We start from the raw sequence: 26,437 nt of genomic DNA, 5'->3' as shown, positions 1-26,437 counted from the left end.
TTAAGGCGATATCGCCCAGCCCTGCAAGTGCGTGTGTGTGCGACGCGTGTGTCTTTCTTCCCTGCCTTTTGTTTTGCCTCATCCCCCTTGTCCCCGCATGTTCGACCCATTCACCCGACAACGACGTCGCCGGTGGGCTAACGCGGTTTGCTCGCCGTGTGTCCCCTGCAGCATCACCACCAAGCTGGAGCGAGCTCTGGAGAAGGTGGCGCCGCTGCTGAGGGAAATCTTTGTGGACTTTGCGCCCTTCCTGTCCCGCACGCTGCTGGGTAGTCATGGGCAGGAGTTGCTCATTGAAGGTACAGGTGCTGTACAACAAACCTTATTACTATACGCGTCTGCTCTCGCACGCACCACCGTGTCCACACACAGTGAGTGAGTGAGTGAGAAAGTGATTGGAAAGCTGAATGAATTAGTGAATGAGTGGATAGGTGAACAAGTGTTTGGATAGGTGAGTGAGTGAGTGTGCGAGTGAATAATTGATGAGTGAGTGCTTGAGTGACAGAGTGAGTGTGTTTTGTTGTCTTCGAGCTGGCTGCTTCACTCATTCACCAAGCAGGTATGACGTGCTTTCTTTTAATCTAGCATCAGCTAATGCTAATCATATTATTATTATTATTTTTAATTATTGTTATTGATGTTCCTTAAAGATGCGTTTCACTCTTCCTGCTACTCACCTGCTTTTTGGTGTCCTGTTCTTGTCCTCCACTGCCTTCATGTCTTCCTCTTCTTCTCTTTTTCAACTTTTTCTCTTCTCTTCCTCTTCTGATCTTGTTTGTTTTGTCTTCTCTGTCGCATGCTTTTTATAAACTCTTCAATTTGGACAACTACTGATGGTATTTTGGGTCTTTCAGCAGGGTGTGTGTGTGTGTGTGTGTGTGTGTGAGAGATCAGAAAGACTTCTGACTAAGTGTCTCCACGCACTGCAGGTCTGGTGTGTATGAAGTCCAGCACGTCGGTGGTGGAGCTCGTCATGCTGCTCTGCTCTCAGGTCAGTTTTCACGTAAAAATCGACTGACTGCTCACAGGTCAGTTCTTATTTGGAGATAGGCATTGGTCTCAGGTCAGTTTTCAATGCAGGCATGAGAGGCCTTCGTGTTTATTGATTGGCCCTGCAGCCTGTGTCTAAGCGGCGCATTGCAGATGTAATACAATATGTATGTTCGTCAAGACAATCTTCCTGGGTCACAGACTCCATCAGGGAGTAAAAATCGCTTCTTCGCCTATTATGAAAAATACAAAATAAAACTGAACAAAATGCAAAAAAATAAATAAATAAATGATGTGTGGATGCAGATTTTTTTCCTACTTTTATTGTTTTTTTTTTACATTTTTCCCCTAAGTATTTTTTCAGAAAGTAAAAAATATTTGTTACCTAAATAATTTTGTAAAATTAACAAACCATGTGACTTCACCCAGCCTTGGGATTCACCTATGATTATGATGTTTTAAAAAACTTTTTTTCTGGGGAAAAATAATTTAATTAAAATTGATGACTGAATTTTTTTCTGGGGAGAGGGGGGGCATTTTCTTGGGAAAAAAAATCTGGAAAAATACAGCCTTCAGCTAAAAAAAAAAATGGCTCTTTGGGAGAAATACTTTTAATCTAGAAAATATGTGCCTTTTCTCAAAAAATCAATTTTGAGCTTAAAAAAAGGACTTCCGCGTGGAAATGATTCGGGACATTAAAGACCAATAAGACTTTGTTTTTTTTCTCTCGATTGAATACTGCTTTTAATCTGTAAATCCTTTTTACATCGTATTTGTAGCTAAAATACAATTTCAAAATGAACTTGTCCACCTTGAACCATGTGACTTCTCCCAGCCAATCAGCGAAAGAAACTGTAATCTTAATGAAATCAGATTCATCAACTACAATTAAATGGACGACTATTATGATCATTTGTAATGGGTACATTAGTGAAAATATATTATTTCATAATAATGATAATAATGTTAAATGGAATGATCATTAAACATAATGATGAGAATGAATAAATATGTCTTCTGATGTTAAACAATAATGTATTCAAAGATTGACTTTCTATGTAAAGCTTGAGTACTAAAGGCACAGTTCAGACCTACACAGGAGGTGTGCATCTCGGAATTTGGTGTTGGTTGGCCTTAGTGGAGGTCTCGTTCGTTTTGAGTCATTGCATTCAGAGCCGGTATAGACTGAAAAGGAACTTACCTTCACCCATTTTGCTCTTTTTCTTCCAAAAAAGGGATGTTAATGTTCCTAATAGTGTCTTTAAGTCCTTCCATGTTCTTGTCTGGAGGTCCATTCCCGTCTGGTCCATCAGGGAACGTCTGGTTGTGCCTTTCACTTCCCTCCTCCTCCCTTCCGCCTCCTCCCTCGTGCAGTGTTACCCGGGCATGCTCCGGCCTTCCCACCATTAGAGGCCCAGGAGAGGAAACCCAAGCCCAGATATCGATCACGTAATGGGAGATGCTCTACCTCGTGTGTCCTTGGAGGCCCCAAAAGCACCATTAGCATCCGGCTAATGTGCGCTGCTCATAGCTTTTAGCGGCTTCCTCCTCTACAGCCTCTCCGCGGTGACACCCAAAAAGCAGCAGTCGTTTATTGTAAGATGTGAATGAGCGTTTGTTGTGTTTTAGGAATGGCAGAATTCCATCCAGAAGAATGCAGGACTGGCTTTCATTGAGCTCATCAATGAAGGAAGGTAACTACAGTAAATGGCACTCACAAACATTTAGTGAGATTTGTGCTAAAAAAAAAAAAAGTTGAGTTGAAATGCATTTAGGGTTGGTGTTTTTTTCATCAATTATTTTTTTTAACAAAAACAAAAAATGAAGTCTTTCACTTTTGTTTACACTAATAAACACATAATCTTACAATTAAAATCAATTAGGAAAAAATTCATTTTGTAATTTTGACTTGATTCTCCATAAAATTTCATCTTTATTTCTTAAAAAAAAGATTTAGTTAAAAAAAAAATTGTCAGACTTTTTGTTCTTAAAAAAGGCCAGCTGTATTTGTGTATTATAATCAATAAAATAGATTTTTTTTTTTAAATGGGCCTTTTTATTTTGGAAATGTTTTTTTTTTTCTTCAAAATATTTTAATGACTTGCCTCAAAAAATTAGACGGTTTCTTTTCCTCCTAAGATTTTTTTTTAAGACTTCTATTTTTCTTGAAAAAAAATAAAACTTTTTATCTAATAGAATACAATTTCTAATCTAAGAAAATATAGCTTAATTTTTAACAGTTTATTCCCCCAATATTACAAAAACAAATCAGAGTATAATGATATTTTAAAATGTTTCTTCCCAAAAATTTCTATTTTAATCTCTTTTAATTTTCTCCGAAGAATCACAATTTTTTAAAAATGTTTTCTTGACAATACATAACTATTTATCTAAAGAAAACAGCAACAGCTTTTTGTTTCGAAAAATGCAACTTTATTGCTGCGAGATTACAAGTTTTGAAACTTTAATCTGGTACTCACAAGTTTTTTTCGAAGAAACAAAAGTTTGTTTTTTCCCACATTATATATTTTTTTTCTTTTAGTTAAGTACTTCCCTAATACTTCTTTTTAATTAACTGTTGAATGAGGTTCTCAATAACTGATTGGAGTCCTACTTTGTGTGTGTTTGTCATGTACGTGTGTGCCCGTGTTTTGTCAGACTGCTGTGTCACGCCATGAAGGATCACATCGTGCGCGTAGCCAACGAAGCAGAGTTCATCTTGAACCGCCAGCGAGCCGAAGATGTGCACAAGCATGCCGAGTTTGAGGTACGTGGGGGCGTATCCTTGCTGCCCATGCTCAGTATTTACTAGAAATGTTTGTCGTGCTGTTTAGAAGGAATGTTTAAATTTAAAAGAAAAAAAATACAGTTTTTTTATCTTGGGAAAAATATGCCTTTTTCTAAAAATAAATAAATAAATAAATAAACTAAAAAAATTTCATGAATATATATATTTGTTTCATGAATAAATGCTACGATTTTTACATAATTCTGGAAAAAATAGATATTTTTATCTTAAAAAATTGCACTTTCCTAGAAAAAATACTACTTTTCATCTTTCAGGCAATTTTGGAAAAATACACCTATTTATTTTGAAAAATATGGCTTTTGTAGGGAAATTTGACTTTTCCTGTAATAAAATAGTACTTTTTATCTTTTAAAAAGTTCTGAATAAAATTGTTTTTTGTTGTTGAGGGTTGTTGTTTGTTGTTTCTGTAGAGAAAAAAAACAAACAAACAAAAACTTAATTTCACACAGTATGCCTTTTCTGGAAGGAAATATGACTTTTTATCTGGAAAGGTACGACTTTTTCCACACGTGTGTCATACCCCCCTTCCTCCCAAGGTTGTGATTTCAAACATTTACAATACAAATGTTACCCAAAAATGTTTTTGCAGTCGAACTGCGCCCAGTACGCGGGCGACCGTCGCGAGGAGGAGAAGATGTGCGACCACCTGATCAGCGCTGCCAAGCACCGAGACCACGTGACGGCCAACCAGCTCAAGCAGAAGATCCTCAACATTCTGACCAATAAGCACGGAGCCTGGGGCACCATGTCGCAGAGGTCAGTGGCTCATTATATGTTTGTTTGTCAGTATGTGTATATATACTTATCTTCTAGCAGAAACACTCCAGAGAAATGGAACTTCATCCTCCTACTGTTGTGACATTTTTTTCCTTGGAAAGACTACAACTTAACTGAATCAATTTCTACCACAGTATCACAATCAGAGCGCTTTTTTTGGCCCTTGTTTCTTTTAGCCAATTGCACGACTTCTGGCGTCTGGACTACTGGGAGGACGACCTGCGCAGGAGGAGGAGATTCGTGAGAAATGCCTTCGGGTCCACGCACGCCGACGTGGCGCTCAAATGTCTCGATGACTACGGTGAGTTTTAGTGTTTTTTTTACATGGCAAAGTTTGAAGGTCAAGGTTCAATGTCAAACACATAAAACGCACCCCAAACAAAAATAATCATCTCCAAACTTGGTGGCCATAGAAGCTACATACCCGATTGGCTTTGTTGTGAAGAAGCTTGCCTGAGATGAGAGTTCACGAATGATTTGAACTAAAATCCATTTGCAACAAACCGCATCGAGTCATACATCTTCTTCTTTTCAGATCTGCCAATTGCATTGTACATACATGTGTGTATGTGTGTGTGTGTGTGTGGTTGTATGGTGATGTAATAACCTAAAAACCTGTTTCTCTATGGTGGATAATATCTTGTAACAAGTTAAAAAATCAATTTCCAACAAACTACATCTAGTCATGAAACAAATTAGCAGTCTTCATGACAGCTTTCCAAATCTTTAGATATCTTATCAATAAGCCCTCATAGGACAACATAATAGCCAAATAAAAATGTTTTTTAATTTTGAAAATGTGACTCATAAAAATGTCAAAAATCAATTTGCAACGAACTACATTGAGTTGTACCTCAAATTAAACGTCCTGGTGAGGGCTTTGCAGGTCCGTAATTATTTTGTCAACAAGACCGTGATGAATGACGTAATACCCCCCAAAACTTTTTTTTTAAGCTCGAAAATGTGACTCGTAACCAGGGAGTGTCCACATGGAGTAATACCACAAATCAAAGGTGTTGATGAGGCCTTCCTGGATATGTAATTCTTTTTTCAATGTCCTTGTAGAATGATGTAAAATCTCCAAAACATGTTTGTAAGCTCGGAAATATGATCCGTAATGAGGTCAAAAACCGCATCGATTCATACCTCAAATTAGGTGTCTTGGTGAGGGCTTTCCAGATCTGTAATTATATTTTCTATAGATCTTCATATAATGACATAATAACAAAAACATGTTTTTTTTCACTTGAAAGTATCATCAATGTCCGTCTCTCCTGCTGTTCATGACTTTGGGCATGTGCGCAAGCTTCTCACGCGTCACGTCTTCTCGAACCAGGCACGGAGGAAGAAGAGGAGGGCGTCAAGTCAAAGAAGACCTTCCGTAGCCACTCGGTGGTGGCGCAGAACCCGGAGGCCGAGTTGATGCTGGAGGGCGACGACGACGCCGTCAGCCTGCTGCAGGAAAAAGAGATCGACAACCTCGCAGGTAAGACCATTGCGGCGGTCTTGCGCTCGCTCGTTTTCAGCGGCCTCTGGTGACTGAACTGTCTTTTATGTCTAGTGCCTTTCCGCCCGCGACTTTTTACGTCCAGAGGCAAGTTGTGTTGGTTTCAAGTGTAAGCAGACTAACAGTAGAAGAGATAATTATTAACACAATCACACAAATGACAATCAAACCATTTATTAGTCAATTAAAAAAAATCATAAGATCCAGTTTTACAGAATTTTTTTTCAAGGCAAAAACAAGTTAAAAGACCAACGAACCAAGTTTTTTTCCCCTGATTTGCCCAAGTATCACAAAACAAATTTCAACGATACGAATCAACACCCACAGTGAACTTGAACTGAACTTTTGACTCCCTGCAGGCCCTGTGGTGCTGAGCACGCCGGCGCAGCTAGTAGCGCCGGTGGTGGTGGCCCGCGGCACGCTCTCCATCACCACCACCGAGATCTACTTTGAGGTGGACGAGGATGACCCTGCCTTCAAGAAGTCTGACGCTAAGGCAAGGACGAACAAACGCAACGCGTGCGGCGCCAAGCTGGCGTTGTTGTGATATTGTTATTGTTGCTCTATCGGGGGTACAGGTGCTGGCCTACTCGGAGGGTCTGCACGGCAAGTGGATGTTCAGCGAGATCCGAGCTGTGTTCTCCAGACGCTACCTGCTGCACAACACGGGTCTGGAGGTTTTCATGGCCAACAGAAGTAAGATAGCATTTTAGGCCATTTTGGGGCATTGCACCGACATTTTTACTCACCATTTTGACAATTCGGCCCCCGCAGCCAGTTTCTCTTCGCAAGTCTCAAGAACCCATGCCATAAAACAAACAGGAGTTCTGCCATTTTGTTTTTTAGGGTCAATTTGGCAATTTTTCGCCATGGATGACTACCATCTTGGAACAATGTATACTAGACCGATGGACGATGGCAAGAATTTGGGTTGCCAAATTATCAGCCATGTGAATCGTAACAATTGTCCCCTTTCTTGCCAGCCTCGGTGATGTTCAACTTCCCCGACCAGGCCACGGTCAAGCGGGTGGTCTACAGTCTCCCGCGGGTGGGCGTCGGAACCAGCTATGGTCTGCCTCAGGCCAGGTACGTGCAGTCCGAAAATGGCCGACCGATATTGTTGTCTTTCACCGCTGATGTGTTTGTTTGTGTTGTACGTGTAGACGGATCTCGCTGGCCACGCCGCGTCAGCTCTTCAAGTCTTCCAACATGACGCAGCGTTGGCAGCGCAGGGAGATCTCCAATTTTGAGTACTTGATGTTCCTCAACACCATCGCAGGTTAGCGCAGCAACCTTGCATAGCGGTTTTTCGTAAACATCAGACAATTTAGAGTATTCAAAGAAGAAGGCCTATTCATTTTTTTTAAACATTAAAGACAGTTTGGAGCCCTCAAAGCTATAATTCGTGTTTTCAGAAAGGCCAAAGACAATTTCAGGTCTTAAATGAACCTAGCGTACTTGTTTTTCAGAAACATCAGACATTAATGCAGCTTGTGCGGATGTTTTTGTATCGACTTAAAATAAACTTTGCGTCATTGTTTTTCAATACGTTGAAGAAAATGTAGTCTTCAAAGAAATTAACACATGCAAACTAGCTGTCTGCTTCAACATGTACTGTACTGAAAAGATGTTAGCCATAGCGCATTTGTCCCATGACCAGCCAACTGAGTGTGGCAGAAGACAAAGAGGGTGATATACTTCAAGAGGACCCCATTTCAAACCTCAAAGAATTGCACATCTTCAAAGAAACTAACATCAAAGACAATTTAGTCTTCAGCCAAGCGCAATTATTTTGGGATATACCGAAGAAAAGTTTGGAAAGAAAAGAAAAGATTTTCGCAAACATCCAAGACAATTTGGAGTCTTCAAAGAAAGCCTAGACTTGAACATTTTCCTTCACATCAAAGACACTGTAGAGTCTTCGACAAATCTAGACTGCGTGTTTTGGGATACACTGAAAACAACATTTTCCAAGAAAGTAAAAACGTAATGTTTCTCATCTTCAGTTACAACTAACATACAGTACTTATTTTTCATAAATATCAAAGACAGTCTCAAGTCTTCAAAAACCTAGTGTATTTGACTTTCTATATTCTAGATAATTGAACATAAAGCATACTAGTTTATGGAAGCATCATATACAGTATACTTAAATGAACTTCTTAAACCTAGTGTACAGTGGTGCCTTGACTTACAAGTTTACATCATTTTACTATGCTCTTAGATCATGTTTCCCCATTGAAATCAATGGAAGTCGGAAGTCGAGGCACCACTGTACTTTTATTTGTGATATACTGGAGACAATTTACTCTTCGAGGAACCGAGCGGACGTGTTTTCTTTTAACATTAAAAAAAAAAACTATCTCAGGTCAACAACAGCTAATGTGTACGGTGCATGTTTTTCGGGAACGTCATAGACTATGCAGTCTTCATCAAACCTGATGTACAAGTATGTCAGGAGACACATTTACATTATAACGACGGCCTTAATGAGCCTTAAAAATGTCACACAATCCTTCAATCTTCTTTTGAAAGCTCTTTAATGAGGATCACGCTAATGAGCCTCACGTTCTGTTGGTGTCCACAGGGAGGACGTACAACGACCTGAACCAGTACCCCGTCTTCCCCTGGGTGCTGACCAACTACGACTCGGAGGAGCTGGATCTCACGTTGCCTGGCAACTTCCGAGACCTTTCCAAGGTTTAGACGCTCGAACTGTTTCGCACCATTATGTGATGGAAACTCATTAGCTGTGAAGAGTCACAAGTCCTGTAGGCATAGAACTGTAGATGACGTTATTAGCAAGAAACCATGCCTAAAAAGACACAGGAAGTCTGGAATGTTGGTTTGAAGCAGCCAATTTAGGCTCATTTTGGTCTTCTCCAGGTGACCTTCACAGACAAACCTGCGCAAATGTCTCGAAATGTCATCCCCCCAAAGCCAGTTTCACTGACAACATAAACTTTAGCAGGCTTGTCTATCATGAGTAGACCCACAAAAACGTCTCAACAAGCCGTGCCTGAAAAGACACACGCCAGCTATGACAGCTATGACTAGACAGATGGGTGATGCTAAATTGTGGAACGTTCACGTTTTCGTTCCTGTGTGTGGATGGAGCATAGTGGTCAAGTTTGACTGGAAAAACCCGAGATCAGAGCTTAACGAAATGTTTTTTTCAAAAAATTCAGCCTCTAAAAGACTGTCGTACTGAAATTTGGTAGACATCAGCAGTCCTTCAAAGACTGACTCGTCCTTGTTTTTTTTTGTGATTGCTACCATATTGGGATTTCATATATAAGACAGATGGACAATGCTAAATTTCGAAACATTTGCGCTTTGGTTCTTCCGTGTGGGCGGGGCATGGCAGCAAAATATCACGACGCTCCGTAAAACATGAAAACATTGCTTTTCAGTTTCCCTTAGGCACACAAAATTTCCACAAAGGTCTCAAGAAGCCATGCCCGGCACAAATGTATAACTGTAATTCATATTGACCGTTTTTTTTTGACATTCTCTGATTTCCTGCAGCCCATCGGTGCTTTGAACCCTAAGCGAGCTGCGTTCTACGCCGAGCGCTACGAGACGTGGGACGACGACAGCGCGCCGCCCGACCACTACGCCACCCTCTACTCCACGGCGCACTCCACCCTCATGTGGATGCTCAGAATAGTGAGTTCCAGCAATAGGGGCTTTGGCTGCTGCTTGCTCAGAGGAGAACAGTACATTTCTTTCTTAAATGTGACACTAGGTTGATTTTACTATCTTGAGGGCAAGAAAACTGGTAGCACAGTGGACAATTGATTAAAGCGTCTGCCTTACCGTTATTAGGCAAGAGGTTCGAATCTGGGCTCTGGCCTTCCCGTGTGGAAATGTGTTAATGTTGCTAAAGCTGCAGTTATCCGCATCAAAGCCTACTGGTGTGTTGCCAGGTTTGCGCGCGACACAAACAAGTAACTTGCCCAAACAAATGGCACATGAAAACTTGAAACTGAACTTGAACTTGAAAATTCAGGATTTCAAATGTCAATTGACTTGTCATGGAGTTCAAGAGTCACGTACTCATGTCAAGTCTCAAGAATACCAAGTGAAAGTCAGTCAAGTACAACCATCATGTGTGTTTGTCCACAGGAGCCCTTCACCACCTTCTTCCTCAACGCCAACGACGGCAAGTTCGACCACGCAGACCGATCTTTTTCGGGCATCGGTCGCTCGTGGAGGAACTGCCAGCGGGACACGGCGGATGTGACTGTAAGACGGCCCGTCGAGGCGTCTGCTTGGCCAGGTACGCCGTGTGACGCCGCTGTGGTGCTTCCGCAGGAGCTGATCCCGGAGTTTTACTACCTGCCGGAGATGTTCGTCAACAGCAACGAGTACGAGCTGGGCGTGCGCGACGACGGGTTGCCGGTCTGCGACGTGGAGTTGCCCGTCTGGGCCAAAAAGCCCGAAGACTTTGTGCGCATCAACCGCATGGTGAGGCGGGCTTTATAGTGAACGGCGGCGTAGCGCGTCATGCGTTGGCGTGGTCTTAAAGCGGTCCTCCCCGCTGCCCGTCTAGGCGCTGGAAAGCGAGTTCGTGTCGTGCCAGCTGCACCAGTGGATCGACCTGATCTTCGGATACAAGCAGCGGGGCCCCGAGGCTGTGCGGGCGCTCAACGTCTTCAACTTCCTGTCCTACGAGGGCGGCATCAACCTGGACAACCTGGACGCGGCGCAGCGGGAGGTCGGCGGATGGGTCACCGTAACCCGTCGAGGTTCGGACGAGCCGGCGACTGACACTTTTATGATGCTTGTGTCCGTGCAGGTGATGGAGGCGCAGATTGAGGCGTGCGGGCAGATACCATCGCAGCTGCTCATCGAGCCGCACCCGCCCCGATCCTCCGCCATGCATCTGGTGAGACGCGCACACGTCACCAGTCTACCTCGCCGTTGTCCACAAGCGAGTTTAATAACTTGGTTGATATACATCACTGGCACATTGGACACTGACATACAACTTTGATTTGTTTACGCTCGTGAAACAACACAAGTTGACTTAGCTGGGGGGATTTTCGTAGCACATAAGGCAGGGGTCGCCAACCTTTTTGAAACAGAGCGACATCTTTTTTTCCTTTTTCATGCTAGTGTTGTCGTTTAGCCTCTACGCTTCCTCCATGTCGACCCGATCCCTTGGTCCTTGGTGTGAACCTGCCGTGACCCTTGCCTCCCACTAATCTTGCCTTTTTCCCGCCCCTCCTTCCTCCCTGGTTCTGTCTCTTCCTCCATTTCCGTACCCTTCGTCTTCCTCTTCCTTGCTCTCTCTGTCTGTCTCACCAGTGTTTCCTTCCTCAGAGTCCTCTGATGTTTAAGGATCAGATGCAGCAGGACGTGATCATGGTGCTCAAGTTCCCGTCCAACTCTCCCGTCACGCACGTGGCCGCCAACACGCTGCCTCACCTTAGCATCCCCGCCGCCGTCACCGTCACATGCAGCCGCCTCTTCGCCGTCAACCGCTGGCACAACACCGTCGGTCAGTCTGTCTGTCTGTCTGTCTATACCGGATTTGCAGAGCTCCTTACATGTATCAATAGTTCTTGAGAAGATAAATATCGTTTCTTGAATTGTATAGTGTAGTTGTAGACTAGCAACATTTTGTTTTTGTTTTGTTCAAGAGTGATGCTCTTGAGTCCAATTGTATCCTTCAAGATATGTCAAACATACCAAATGCTGTTCTTCAACATGTCAGTCTAAATAAGCCATTCAGTGTTTTTGACTGAAAATGTATTCTAGATGAGCAAAATATCTCTGTCATTCTTGATTCATATAGAATCTTTTTAGATTTTGGAGTTGTCCCAAATATTTTTCTTGGATTCTATTGTTGACTTTCTAGATGAGCCAAATGTCATTTTTTCATCAAATTGTATCGCTCAAATGAGGCAAATATTGTTTTTGAAGGGAATCCTGTGGATCAAGACCAGCCATTTAGTGTTCTTGAATCGAATTATATCGTTCTAGATGAGCCAAATATCGTTCCTGATGGCAATTGTTTCGAGCTAGATGAGCCATTTAGTTTTCTTGAAAGAATTTGTATGGTTCTAGATGAGCCCAAATAAATATCTCGTTGTAAATGTCGTTCTTGATTTGTATTGTATAATTCCAAGTTTTATTGTTGTACAAAAGCATATTGTTCTTGAATTGAAACGTATCGGTCTAGCTGAGACGAATATCGTTTTTGAATCTTATTGTGTCGATATTGAGATGCCAGATATTTTTCTTCAATCGTTTCATTCCAGATGAGACAAATATGATTTTTGAATCATATCGGGCTGTCCTGGAATAGAATCGTATCCTTCTAAATGATCCAGATATCGCTTTTGACAAATATTGTGTCGTTCTAGCTCATCCAAATGTTGTTGTAGATGAGCCAAATATTGTTTCAATGTGTTGTGTTGGACTGCTTCCAGGTTTGCGAGGTGCACCGGGATATTCCCTGGAGCAGGCTCACCACCTTCCCATCGAGATGGACCCTCTCATAGGTCAGGGTGCTTCTTGTATTCAACCTATCAGAAGAGAGCATTTCTGTAAAGTGGCAGGGATGTCAGGAAGTGTTGAGTAAAGTGTCTGCGCGGTTCCTTCCAGCCAACAACTCTGGTACCAACAAGCGTCAGATCACTGACCTGGTGGACCAGAGCATCCAGATCAACACGCACTGTTTCGTGGTGACGGCCGACAACCGCTACATCCTGGTGTGCGGCTTCTGGGACAAGAGCTTCCGGGTCTACTCCACTGAAACCGGTACGACCCATCGGAGGCTTCATATTCCGGACCGCCTGCTCAACCTTTGACGTTCCCCACAGGGAAGCTGACCCAGATCGTTTTTGGCCACTGGGATGTGGTGACTTGTCTGGCCCGGTCTGAGTCCTACATCGGGGGAGACTGCTACATCGTGTCGGGCTCCAGAGACGCCACTCTTCTTCTGTGGTACTGGAGCGGGCGGCATCACATCATTGGGGACAACCCCAACAACAGTGAGTGCTGCATTGTAGAGACCTGGAGGGTGTTGACGAGAAACAGAACAGAGCAGTTTTTTTACTTTATTTCACTGCAGGTGACTATCCCGCCCCCCGAGCCGTCCTGACGGGACACGACCACGAGGTGGTGTGCGTGTCCGTCTGTGCTGAGCTGGGATTAGTCATTAGCGGGGCCAAAGGTAAGACAAATATCCTTCTTGAATTGTATCGTAGGGTTCTAGCTAAGCTGTTTATTCCAAATACTGTTCTTGAATCACAATGTATTGTTTCAAGTGAACCAAACGGTGCTCTTGAAACCAATTGTTGCATTGTAGATTATTGTTTTTGAATCATCATTAGAATGAGTCATATTGTTCTTGAATCACCTTGTAGGGTTCTAGATGAGTCTGATGTTGTTCTTGATTTGTATTGTGTGTTCTAGATTGGGCAAATACCAGTCTTGAATTGTTTCATTCCAGATGAACCAAATAACATTGTTGAATCGCATCATAGTTCGAGAAGAGACAAATATTATTGAATTGCATCGAATCATTCAAAATGAGCAAAATATAATTCTTGAATCATATTGTAGGGTTCTAGATGAGTCAAATATTGTTCTTGATTTGTATTGCGTAGTTCTCGATTGGTCAAATACCGTTTTTTGAATTGCATCATTAAAGATGAGCCCAATAGAATTGTTGAATTGCATCATAGACCTCTAGAAGAGACAAATATTGTTCTTGCATCACATCGTATCACTCTAAATAAGCCAATTATTGCTCTTGAACCGTATCAAATCATTCTAGATGAGCCAAATAATTCTTTTATTTCTGTGTAGTGCAAGGTTCTACTAGATGATTTGAATATCCCAAATCTTGTTTTTGAATCAAAATGTATTCATCTAAATGAACTAAATCACATTCTTGAAACAAATAGTATCACTCTAGATAACCATATATCACTTTTTTATTGTAGCATTCTAGATGAGTCAAATATACTTATTGAATCGTATCGTATCCTTAGCGAGCTAAAAGTCATTTGTGAATCTTATCATATTGTCTATGGTAAAAAAAAAAAAAAGAATAAATTAAAGGTAAACACCGCCCTCCTTGAAGAACTGAGGTGACCACTCTCCAAGCCTCTGTGATTGCATCTAAAAGTGTGTCTCGCGACTCCTTAGAGGGTCCGTGCCTGGTGCACACCATCACGGGCGACCTCCTGAGGGCCCTGGAGGGTCCCGATCTGTGCCAGCAGCCTCGTCTGATCTCGGTGTCCAGCGAGGGCCACTGCATCATCTACTATGAGCGAGGACGCTTCTGTAACTTCAGCATCAACGGCAAGCTGCTGGCTGAGATGGAAGTCAACGATTCCACGCGGGTGAGGCTCACCGCCCCCTAGAAACACGTTTTGCCATGTTTCAGATTAACTATATCTCGGTCTCGAAGCTTATTGTATGTATTGTTGGAGATGAGCCAGATATCATTCTTGAATCGAATCATATCTTTATCTATCCTTCCCATCCCAATATGAGCCAGATATCATTCTTGAATGGTATAGTGTCATTCTAGAAGAGTCAAATAAAAAGATATCGTTTGTTCTTGAATCACATTATATCTGTCCAGATTTGCCATAAACTGTTCTTGAACCAAATGTTATCATTTTAGATGAGCCAAATAGCGTTCTTGAATTAAAGCGTATCTTTCCAGATGGTGAATGTTCTTGAATAGAATCATGTAATTCTAAATGAGCCAAAAATCATTCTTGAATCCAATTGTATTCTTCTAGATGAGCCAAATATCGTTCTTGAATCTTAATTGTTTTGTTCCTGATGAGCCAAATACAATTCCTAGACTGAATTGCATCATTCTAGAGCCAGCTCTCATCTTGAATCATCCTGTATTGCTCTAGATGAGCCAGATATTGTCCTTGAACTGAATTATCATTCAAGATTAGCTCAATTTTACTTTTGAATGAGTTTTGAAAGGAATTGTATGTTTCAAGATTAGCCAAATGTTTTTTTTTTTTTAAATCTAATCATGTCTTAGCAAATGAGCCACGTATTGTCCTTGAAGCGAGTCATATTGTTTTAAACAATCAAGATATTATTCTTTAAACGTATTGGATCATTCAAGATGAGCCAGATACTGCCCTTGAATCGTATCATGTTGTTCTAGAGGAGCTAGAAAATCAAATACTGTTTTTGTATTGAATCGTATCATTCTAGATGAGCCAAATATAGTTTTTCAATCACAATACATAGTTTCGGATTAGTTATATATTCTAGAATCATATGCGATTGTTGTAGATGAGCCAAATATCGTACTAGAATTGAACTGCACTGTTCTAGATGACCCCCTTTAACCTCAATTCAACCCCCACCCCCCGCATCCCACCAGGCCATCCTGCTGAGCAGCGACGGGCAGAACCTGGTGACGGGCGGCGACAACGGCGTGGTGGAGGTGTGGCAGGCCTGCGACTTCAAGCAGCTCTACATCTACCCGGGATGCGACGCCGGCATCCGCGCCATGGACCTGTCGCACGACCAGAGGTAACCACGGCGACCACGCCTTCCCTTAGCATTGTTGCGATGGAAACTAAGAAACCGATTGGCAGGGAATGCCACTGTTAGAATTCCAGTTAAAAATAAATAAAAAGGCTCAATCGAGAAGAAATTGTTGTCGTTATCAGTTGACATGGAAAATGTTGCTGTTGCCGGCTAAATTGTTACTCGAAACAGTTGTCATGGAGACCGTTCTTATTGCGAGGGAAACAGTTGCTGAGGAAGTTGATAAGTAAACTATTGGCAAGGAAACTGAGGCTATTGTTGGTTTTGGAAACATTTGCCGGAAAAGATGACGTGTGGGAAACTAGATGTTGCTCGGGAAACCATTACTAGGGAAGCCGTCACCAGACTTTATTTGAAACATTTGTGTTTTTTTTACCGCAGGACGCTAATTACCGGTATGGCGTCCGGCAGCATCGTGGCGTTCAACATCGACTTCAACCGCTGGCACTACGAGCATCAGAACCGCTACTGAGGCCGCGAGAAAACAACTTTCCAGGTACACAAGAGGACGACTTGAGGTTCTCTTTCCTTTGACGGGACTGTGTGTACTCTCACACACAAACACACACGCATATAAACACATACACACACACACACAGACACACACACGCACCCGGCCCAAAGACGACACTCAACAGAGTGCGGATTGGTCGCCAGTGTTGGCGGGTCACGTTTTGGGTTTTGGGTTTTCGGGGTTCCGCTTTAACGCTTCAGTGAGCCGGACACTCTTTGCGGAGATGATCTGCGAGGGCTCATTTCAGTTCCTTTTACGTAGGGATTTTTATTCTTTTACTTTGGTGTAAATACGCCTCGGCCTCTCTTTTTTTTTTGTGGGTTTCTGACCTTTAATTTATTGCTGTATGTAACATAGTGTGTAATAACAATAACGGCAACCATGACGATGATGGTAAGAAGGTCGAGGATGGTGATCATTTTTTTTGCCGGAGATGTTACCGTCCAGATTGAAGAACCCCCAACCACCCCACCACCCCCGCCCATAAAACCAACTTCCCACACGTTTATGATTATTTCTTTTTTTTTTTTTTTTTTTTTTTTCCTTACATTTGGTGATCATAATGTCAAATATGTACATAAAATGTCTCACTTTTTCCGCCCGTTTGGACACGAAAAGCAGCCCACGTGCTCATATTATATAAAAAGAAACCAAGTTTTTTTGTTTTGTTTTGTTTTTGTCTTTGCACTTTGCACCAATCACACGCCATTATTTATGATTAGGCTTTGTTTCTTATTGGGGGGCTTCAATTGTTATGATTGCGATTATTATTATGATGGGCCAGGTTCTTTTGGTTCCTTCTCGTCCGGGGCCGGGATGAATTCTTTGTGCATCGATGTTTGTATTTAAACGCTCACGTGTGAAGATTTTACAGCAATATGATGACGAGCGTGCACACGCACGTAACTCTAGCCACACACACACACACACACACACACACACACATCCAAAAACCAACAAATGAAGAAGAAAAAAAAGGTGAAATATTTTTGGATCTATGAAACCCTTAAAAACTATTGTATTCATGTTTTATTTCAAAGATGTAAAATATGACATGTGAGTTGGACAAAAAAATCATGATAAGAAAAATAAATTATGCAAAGAATTTGACGACTTGGCTTTTTGATTGATGCATTTCACACGCCTGTCGTAACACATTTGACTTATTTTCTTGACTTGGTCCGGATTTGACGGAATGTTAGCCAAGTGGAGAACACTGACGGCACTTCAAGCGTGACAGACTTGAGCCGTCACATGAACAAAACGACACATTTGGAGGAAAAAAAAGAAAACGCCATCCCTGAGCGGTGGGAAAAAATGATGACGAATGCCACGTCATCTTGATTACGGATGTCCTGATCACGTTTTTCTTTTTTGGCGCCCGATTCCAAATGACTTGATTTTGAGTATCTTTTGATACTTCCGATACCTTAATTTTTTTTAATTTGAATAAAAGTATCCCTATATTGTTACCTTTTTTATATAAAAACTATATTGCGTCAAAAAATTGCAATATTTGTGCACAAAAATTTAAACAGCCACAAAATGTTTTATTTTAGTGAAAACAATTACTTTGCCTCCCAAACTTTTTATATATTGGAACAAATGAGCTATTTGGCCACAAAATAATTTTTTTTGTGTACAAAAATGTAATGGTTGCCCACATTTTTTTACTTTATTTTTTTGGGACATTTTGATACAAAAGTGGAACAAAAAGTTTTTAAATCATTTGGCTACAATTGGTCAAAATTTGTCCACAAAAATGCAACCATCCTCAAAAACCGTCTATTTTCTACTAGTATTTGCTCCACCAACAGCTAGATGTCACACAAATTGTATATTTGTCCACAAAAGTGCTTTCTTTGTGCACAAAAATGCAATGGTTGTCCACAAAATTTATTGTTGTGCAAATATTTTGTCACACAAGGGCAATATTTGTACATGGAAAGGCAAAGGTTGTCCACAAAAAGTTATTTTGCTACAAAAATGACACAATGTTACAAAAATGATATATTTGGCCACAAAAAGTTGTATTTTACTACAAAATTCTATACATTGTAAACAAATATATATATTGACCACAAAAGTGCAGTATTTGTTTACGAAAATGCCACAAATTATATATTAGGCCACCCAAAAAAACATTTTCATTACGGAAATGCTGTATGTTGTCATAAAATATATAACATAATAATAATATAATAATGTTTTTTTTATTTTTTATTTGTATTTTATTTATTTATTTTTATAACCAAAAGTTATTTATCAACCGAAAGGTGCAATTTTTGTACACAAATTTGGTCACAAAAAATGTTGATTAGAGAAAAAAAAAAATAAAAATACAAATTGATACATGCCATGAAGCACTAAATATTGTAACAAAAAAACAACTACATTGTGTGTGATATTTATGCGAAAAAATAGTTGAATAAAAGTTGTCACAATACATTTGTTCATGGTGGTTCCACCCTTTTTACCTTGGACACACACACACAAGCCTGTGAAGTTTGTTTTTAAACATTTATTTACAACTTCATGAATAGTCACTTCATTTCCCAGAAGTCTTTGCAGCATGGCTGCGCGTGTGTTTTTCTGCCCATGTGCGCGCCTCAGGCGCGTAGCGAGGACGGCGTGGACTTCGGCGAGGACGAGATGCTGCGGATCTCCACGTTGGCGAAGGAGCCTCGAGGTTCGCCGCAGGAGGAGGAGGAGATAATGTTCTTCAGCCTATGGAGGGCGATGACCAGCAGGCTGAGGAGGAGCAGCAGCAGGCCCAGGAACAGCCACACGTACACGTAGACACCGCCGGCCTCGCCCGCCGACGCCGATCCGGAAACTGACGTCGGCGAGAAGCGCAGGAAAGTTCCGTTTCCCATCGGGGAGATTCTGGTTTGGTCCATCCCAACTGCAACGCAAAGAAGTCAAGGATCTCAGAAGAAAAAATCTATCTAGTGTATATAAAGTCTACACACCCCTGTTACAATGGCAGGCTTTTGTGATATTAAAAAAAAAAAAAAAAAAAAAAGAGACCCAGAAAAATCTGATCAAAACTTTCCACCAGTAATGTGACTTGTCAATTGAGAAAAAAAAAGAAATATTTTCAAGAGGGAAAATAAAAGTAAATGACTATCAATGATATTTTTGACCACAAAATGCAATATGTTTTGGTACAAGAATTCTTCATATCTTCACCAATGATTTTATTTTTTAATTTAAGAAACCAATTTCCACAATATATATTAAAAAAATATATTTTGAAAAATCCATGAACCTGAAATTGTTCCTTCTATGATGAAGACTGACAACAGGGGGTGGGGCTCTAACCCCACTAATATCCTATTAGGTCGGCTCGCTTTCACTTGAGACCTGACAGAAAAACTAGACTATTGCTTTTGAAGAGCAAGAATCCTATTGTTGTCCGAATGATGTCACTTCCCGTTTATTTTCGCACCTTCGTCTCCGGTTGTGCGTCGCCCACGTGGTGACGCGCGTTGTTTGCTTCCCTGCGAGTTCATTGTGAGCTCGAGTGCTGGATAATTGCTCTTAATCAGGCTTTTTGTCGCCTGGCAACCTGGCTTGCAGGTCACACGTTTTACTGGCACGGCTAGCTTTTAAAAGGGCTCATGATCGTCCCCTAGTACACATTAGGCATCTCCGTTTGTTTGTTTCTCACCAGCAAATGATCCACTTGATTGACTACGCTCTCAGCATGGTGTGCACTTGTGTAACGGCACAATCTCGATCTCCTATCAGCATTTCACCCATGTGGTAGAAGACACTCATGTCTCAGCGTCATCCATTTGGTCAACTACGCTCATCTCGCAGCATATTGTGCACTAGTGTGATTGTGTCTCAGCATTTGAGCCATTTTATTGACTAGGCTATTGTATCAGCATCTCATCCATTTTATTGACCAGACTAATAATTCAGCATGCATTTGGCTACACTAAACTCTCAGCATGTCATCCATGTGATTGACCATCATTTCACCTATTGGGTTGCTGATACTCATGTTTCAGCATTATACAGTTGATTACCTATAATCATCGCTCAGCATTTTGTGTACTAGTGTGATCGTGCCTCACAATTTTCCCTATTTTATTGACTACACTAATGTCTCAGCATGCCATCCCAGTGAGTGACTACACTCATCTCTCAGCATCTTGTGCACTTCGATCATCTATCAGCATTTCACCCATTTGGTTGACGACACTCCTGTCTCAGCATTATCCCTTGAAGCTACACTCATCTCTCAGCATGTCATCCATTTGAAAGACTACACAAATGTCTCAGCATGTGGCGCACGGGTGACCGTTTCTCAAGCATTTTTGCCCATTTCATTCATGACACTACTGTCTCAGCATATGATTGACTTAACTCATCTCTCAGCATGTTATGCACTAGTATGACTACATATCGTCTATTAGGCGTTTTACCCAATTGGCTGCTGATACTCATGTCTCAGCATGTCTTCCATTTGATTAACTACACTCGTCTCTCAGCATGTTGTACACTTGTGTGACTGCACTCTGTTGATCGTCTATCAGCATTTCACCCATTTGGTTGATGACGCTGTCTCAGCATCATCTCTTTGATTCCACTCATCTCGTCATGTAATCCCTTTCGTGAATTGCACTCATCTCCCAGCATGTTGTGCATGCACTGCATGTTCACACTCGTTTCTGAGCATGTCATCCAGTTGAGTGACAACACTAAATGTTTCAGCATGTATAAGCTGATAATCAAGAAACTTGTTTTTCTTTCAAGTCCACGTACGTTTTGTGTATGTACACTTGGTGCAGTTAGATTTGCGCATGTTTTTTGTGCTTCTCGGTGGTTAAAAGATGTGTTGGTCAGCATGGACAAATATTTAGTCACACTTTCTCCTCAGAGAATCCTCACGTCATGGATAATGGAGACGATTGATGTGCCCAAATGTCATGACATTTGGGGGATGTGTATGTGTGTGTCTCAGCATGTTGCCCACTTGTGTTACTGTGCTCATCTCTTAGTATTTTGTCCGTAAGCGTGAGTCTGCAGTACTAACCCTCGCCTCTCAGCACATTGTACATGTGTAATTGCAATAATCTCTGAGCATGCCACACCTTTTTATTGACTACAAGCGTACACTCAGCATTCGATTAACTACACAAATGCAGCATGTTGTGCATAAGTGGTCAGTCATTACTCAGCATGTCATCTCGTTGTTTTTCTGTCAGCTGTCAACCCTCCCTACTCGTGCCTGAGCATCTGGTGCAAGTTTGATCATCTCTCAGCATTTCACCTATCGAATTGACGACTGCACTCATGTCTGAGTGTGTGGCGCATGTTCGATCATCTCTCAGCATGTCATCCGTATGAGGTACTGCACTCATGTCTTAGCATGCTGTGCGCAACGGTGACTGCAACACCCTCAATAATCTCTCAGCATTTCTTTCGGTCAACAACGCTTATGTCTCTGCAAATCATCCACTGCATTCATACTGTATCTCAGCATGTATTCAATTTGATTGCTTGGGTTGGGTATTTGATTTAACATTGGTATTATGCACAACTATTGGTCTACAATAACACTCATCTCTCAGCATGTTGTTACATGTGCTGCAAATGTAGTCATCTCTCAGCATGTCATTCACTTGATGCCCAAGTCCTCAGTATGTGTATTTTCCGCCTCAAACGTGAGTCTGCACGAACACTATTTGGTTGGCTCCGCTCAGCATTTGATTATTTACGCTCATGTCTCAGCATGCTGTGAACACGATTGCGCAATCATCTCTTTCTGATAAAGACGAACATAATGAAGGTCGCGACCAATAAAGTCTCGTAGAAATGAAAAAGAAGTGACAGGAAGTCATTAAGCAAACCTGATTGTCCGTCGGACCTCAATCCATCTCGGTGTCTCGTCTTCCGCTGCCCGATTGCTCTGATCCACACTCTCCTCTTCCTCCTCCTCACTCACTCTCTCTTTCGCTCTTCTTTTTCTCGCATCAGCACCACACACACACACATCTCATCCTCTCATTCATAAAATTCTATTTTACACACATGAACGTACACCATGACACACACACACGCAAGTACACACATACGCACAAAAAGACGCACACAAGCACGTACGCGCGCACACATTGATGGGTTTAAGAAAAAAAAAAGTGGTCACATGGTCGTCGTCGTAATTTAATATGCAATGAAGTGACCTTGCTGAAATCACATGCTCCACTCATGTGCTTCCAAACACACACATACACACACACACACACACTACTTCTTTATCTTTTTCTTCGTCGGTTATCACCTATTGGAAGCTAATTACGGGCAACCATGTAATATTACATCCACATGTGTGACAGGCTCATGTACAGCAATTCTCTTGACATCACGCGCTACATGCAAATTGTTTCTAGCGCATGCCCGATGCAGTTCCAATCCACAATAATGACCTTAAATATTCAAGTGGAATGAAACCCAAGATGTCAAACTTTCTGTTACATTTGAAGATGTTATTGTACCGTTTCGCACCATCATCAACACAACAAAATCCCGTTCAAAGGCGAATTTAACACGCTGCAAAATCGCTAATTTAGTGCGCTTTCGCTGATTGGGTTGGTAGATAACGACGTGTTCATCCCTCCCGACCTGACAAAAAGCCGTTAACATGTCCAAAACGCAAACGACTGTGGTTACAGCATCGTCCCAAACTCTTTTTCAAAGGTCTTAAAGAGTCATGAGTGATGCACTAAATAAACCGTTGAGTAGGCCGAAATCAATCTGCACGCGCTTACCTTCGCGGCCGACCTGATTCTTTCTCCACAGGAGCATTACAGCGATCGATTTTTAACAAAACTGTCTCGCTCAAATGCATCTAACTCAACTCAACTTCTAAAAATAAAAAATACATAAAAACCATCCCGACAGTTCCGCTTCGCTGCTCCGCAAAGTGAGCGTTTTACAACAGTTCTCAAACAGTGGCGCATTCAAGAATGCTAATGGGTTTTTGTTCTCAAGCTATTTTCGACACTTTAAAATGGATAATAATGCGTAACAATCACAGTTGAATGGCGACCCGCGATCGTGGCAACACTCCGCGTCAGGTTTTCGAGCCACACGGCGTACCCCTTTCGTTGATTCGTTACTCTCTTTCATTATTACTCCACCAACGCAATATTAATCACAGTACCGTGTTTTTGCTAGCGCTGGCGCAGACAATGTGTGTTTGCTTTAAAGATTTGGGACTTTAGATCCACTTTAATTTTTAGTCATGAAAAATAAATCATGTCAAGTCATTGCAGGGATATATATTAAATATAAGAGATGAAGTAATTAATTCCATCAATAAATCAGTCATTAGTGAAATAAAAAAAAGGCTATTAAATAACTAAAAATGTTATCTTTTCAATTCATTAAATTCAAATACATAAAAAAAAGTTTCAATGACAACAAACACGACCAATTGAAAACAAATATTGTTCAATAGAAATGCTATTATTAAATGTGATATTGAATAAATAAAAATACAATTCAATAATTTAAAAGGTCCTAAAATAAACAGTATCAATTATAGCCCTGAAATAAATGGTGATTAAATAGGTTAAATAATATAATTGTTAAATATTATATTCCACATCTTACATTCCTATGGAGCCAATTTATGAACAGTTTAATTCACTTGTTAAAATTTTAACTACCAATTTAATTGCCTGTATCTTTATTTTGGCCCCAAACAATTAAATACATCTACAAATTCTTCAGAATTCCATTAATAAAAAAAAAAAAAAATGTATTTTTGAAGCCATTAAATAGTTACAAATCTTTAATCCCAATCAATAACAAAAAATTCCCTTCAATAATTAAAAACATCCTGAAATAATAATAAATAGATTCAATATTACTTTACTGCATTTTATATTACACCATGTAACTAATCAATAGACAATTAACCTAATTATTCCAATGAATTAATTCACATTTTAATTATCTTTTGAATATAGCTTTCTTTATATTGAATTACATTCTGTTAGACCTTCACTCTTGAAGCAATAAACATCTCAGAAATGTTTCTTTTTATTCTTGCGAGTATTGATGAGATTGTCAGGTCAGCGGGGATGATCTGGGGGTGTCGACGTTGTGTGACACACACACACACACACCGCGTGTGAGTGTCAGCCGTGGTGTGCTGGTCGAGAATAACAACGAGCAAAACGGCGAACAGACGCTGTCGCCGCCCTAAAATAAAATAATCAAAAACTGCGACAGCATGAGAGCGAAATATCTTCGCCATCTGCTGAAATCCAGCTTGCATGAGATACAAAACTACATTTAAAGATAAATAAGCATGTACTCGGAACCATCTTGGCAATTTATAGTCTTGGAGCCTCTCCACTCGGGTGAGACGGGAGAATATTTGAATACATGAATAATTTAGAGAGCCACAAAGTTGTTGTTGTTTTTTTCGGCGCTCTAAAAATGCAAAAATGATCCAAAAGGAGATGCGTCAAGACTTATTCTTCATGTCTCTCACAGTTAATCCATGCTAAATCGAATGGCAATATTAAATATGAATTGATGTTTGGGTCAAAAATCATTCAGTCATCGTGAAACTGTAGCAGAATAAGGAAACAAACAGAGACTAGTGTGATGATAAGTCTTTTAAAATAAAATAAATAAAAATAAAATGTTTCCTTCATTTTATAGTGTATATATATATATATATCTAAGATGTACTATACATTGTGGGGAATAAGTGGTTCAGTGATAGTAAATCAAACATTTTGTTACATGGTTTTGCTGTCCGCAACAAGTTATTTGATTGTGTATATTTCATTTTGAATGATCATAATAGGACATTTTGCATGGGCCCCTGAAATTTCTGTCCACTCTGCTATTATGAGGTACTTGCCCTTTAAGAAAACCCTCTGATGTTTTCAGTGACATTATTTTGTCTTTCTTTAAAGGAGGCTGAAACAGTGGCTAGTTGCACAGTAAATGTTTACACTTGTTTCGTAATTTTCCTCATATTATGCGTGTCGTCGGATGTTGTCAAGCTTGACATGTCCACTGTGTTATAGTGGAATACAGGGGCGGAGCTACGTGGTGGCCACTGGTAAAATATCAATTGACGTAAAAAGCTTTCAGAGTTCCGAAACGTATTTGTCAAACAGTACACATTCAACTTGCTAATTGAATCGTGTTGCTAAGTGAAGGTCCACCATGTGCTGATAAAACGCTAACATGAGCAAATATTGTCCACCCTGTCGTTGTCTACCGTGTCTATTTAATCCAATAAATATGAAATTCGGTGGGGAAATCCCAACTTTTTGGGGGGTAAATTGGGGAAGTCTCCAAGCCGCCTTATGATGATATTGACTCATTTGCTTTAACCTTTACATACTGTTCATTTCCCATGCGCACATACAGGAAGTTCATCCCGGGTCAACCTCTGAAAGTGAAGACGATGACTTGGAGCTTTTTCTCATATTTTGCTCACCTCCAGAGGCTCAAAACTATTAGAAAAGCAACTTTATGAATCCCATTCACATTCTGCTCACACATCTCCCCTCTTCCAAGATGGGCACCGGCAGCGAGGGGGCACGCCGGCGGCGGAGCGGGCGAGTCGAGCGAGGCCTCGCCGGCCAGCTGTCAGCCGGCGAGCGGCTCCGTCGCTCACAGAGTCGTGCAGGCGTGCGTTCCCGTCAGCCTTTTCCAGAGGGGAAGAGTAGCCAAAGGTTGTGCTCAAGTAGGAATACGTTACTTTTGCCCAACCGTATCACTTACACTGAAAAAATACTTTTCATCAAATAACATCAAAACAGACACAAGAAATGGTCTTGAATTAACTTCCACCACATTAAAAAGCAATGCTGACGTCCGTTTCAGTACTCAAAAACGATGAGTTCTGCCAACTTACTTCTTTATCTTCAGTGCTGTGCATACATTGCGGATTTCTTTTTCTCCCAGGTGCGCACAACCCTTTCTACATAAACTGATTACGATTCAGTTACCGGTTTGGTCCGTAACGTGTCATAAAACGGGCCTAAATGTTTTCCAAAGTACAAGCAGATGTTTGTAAATGTCTTGTTTTGAATAAACACCATGATAATCAGTCTGCTTTCATGGAGGAATATAGAAATCTGGACAATTTTCATTTCAACATTTTAAAAGGTCACTAAATGATTAATTATAAAAATAGCTGCCGATTAATTTGATAATCGATTAGTTGTCGATAAATTGTTGCACCTCTAATATAGATATAGATTCATATGCACGTAAATAAGACACTTTGAAAACTTTG

General features: G+C 40.9%; 2 protein-coding genes across 15 annotated transcripts in view; one reads left to right on the top strand and one right to left on the bottom strand.

Moving 5' to 3' along the window:
• The window catches only part of nbeaa (neurobeachin a), a 71,870-nt gene extending 54,616 nt beyond the window's left edge, over window positions 1-17,254 (top strand). For 3 of the 14 annotated variants that reach the window (XM_061751953.1, XM_061751951.1, XM_061751944.1), the window contains 25 exons: window positions 172-305; window positions 930-991; window positions 2,620-2,684; window positions 3,649-3,757; window positions 4,389-4,555; window positions 4,753-4,877; window positions 5,913-6,062; window positions 6,443-6,579; window positions 6,662-6,779; window positions 7,067-7,169; window positions 7,247-7,362; window positions 8,671-8,783; window positions 9,612-9,752; window positions 10,212-10,331; window positions 10,401-10,553; window positions 10,639-10,803; window positions 10,885-10,974; window positions 11,397-11,589; window positions 12,524-12,595; window positions 12,699-12,854; window positions 12,917-13,087; window positions 13,168-13,269; window positions 14,250-14,446; window positions 15,466-15,617; window positions 16,017-17,254. In XM_061751953.1, coding sequence (XP_061607937.1) covers window positions 172-305; window positions 930-991; window positions 2,620-2,684; window positions 3,649-3,757; window positions 4,389-4,555; window positions 4,753-4,877; window positions 5,913-6,062; window positions 6,443-6,579; window positions 6,662-6,779; window positions 7,067-7,169; window positions 7,247-7,362; window positions 8,671-8,783; window positions 9,612-9,752; window positions 10,212-10,331; window positions 10,401-10,553; window positions 10,639-10,803; window positions 10,885-10,974; window positions 11,397-11,589; window positions 12,524-12,595; window positions 12,699-12,854; window positions 12,917-13,087; window positions 13,168-13,269; window positions 14,250-14,446; window positions 15,466-15,617; window positions 16,017-16,107 — 3,202 coding nt within the window. In that variant the 3' untranslated portion in view covers window positions 16,108-17,254. Of the gene's footprint in view, window positions 1-171; window positions 306-929; window positions 992-2,619; window positions 2,685-3,648; window positions 3,758-4,388; window positions 4,556-4,752; window positions 4,878-5,912; window positions 6,063-6,442; window positions 6,580-6,661; window positions 6,780-7,066; window positions 7,170-7,246; window positions 7,363-8,670; window positions 8,784-9,611; window positions 9,753-10,211; window positions 10,554-10,638; window positions 10,975-11,396; window positions 11,590-12,523; window positions 12,596-12,698; window positions 12,855-12,916; window positions 13,088-13,167; window positions 13,270-14,249; window positions 14,447-15,465; window positions 15,618-16,016 lie in introns of all 14 variants that reach the window. The other 11 variants (XM_061751950.1, XM_061751943.1, XM_061751940.1 and 8 more) reach the window with 6 other exon arrangements.
• A 1,442-nt stretch (window positions 17,255-18,696) lies between these two features.
• On the bottom strand, window positions 18,697-23,501 carry LOC133467227 (serine-rich and transmembrane domain-containing protein 1). Its single transcript, XM_061751847.1, has 2 exons — window positions 22,014-23,501; window positions 18,697-19,054 (listed from the first exon to the last, which is right to left on the bottom strand). The coding sequence occupies exon 2, from the start codon at window positions 19,047-19,049 to the stop codon at window positions 18,759-18,761; it is 291 nt and encodes a 96-aa protein (XP_061607831.1). The 5' UTR covers window positions 19,050-19,054; window positions 22,014-23,501; the 3' UTR covers window positions 18,697-18,758.
• Between the last annotated feature and the right edge of the window lie 2,936 nt (window positions 23,502-26,437).

Source organism: Phyllopteryx taeniolatus, chromosome 17, assembly GCF_024500385.1.
Source record: "Phyllopteryx taeniolatus isolate TA_2022b chromosome 17, UOR_Ptae_1.2, whole genome shotgun sequence".
Taxonomy (NCBI): Eukaryota; Metazoa; Chordata; class Actinopteri; order Syngnathiformes; family Syngnathidae; genus Phyllopteryx; species Phyllopteryx taeniolatus.
This window is presented reverse-complemented; position numbering and strand designations above follow the sequence as displayed.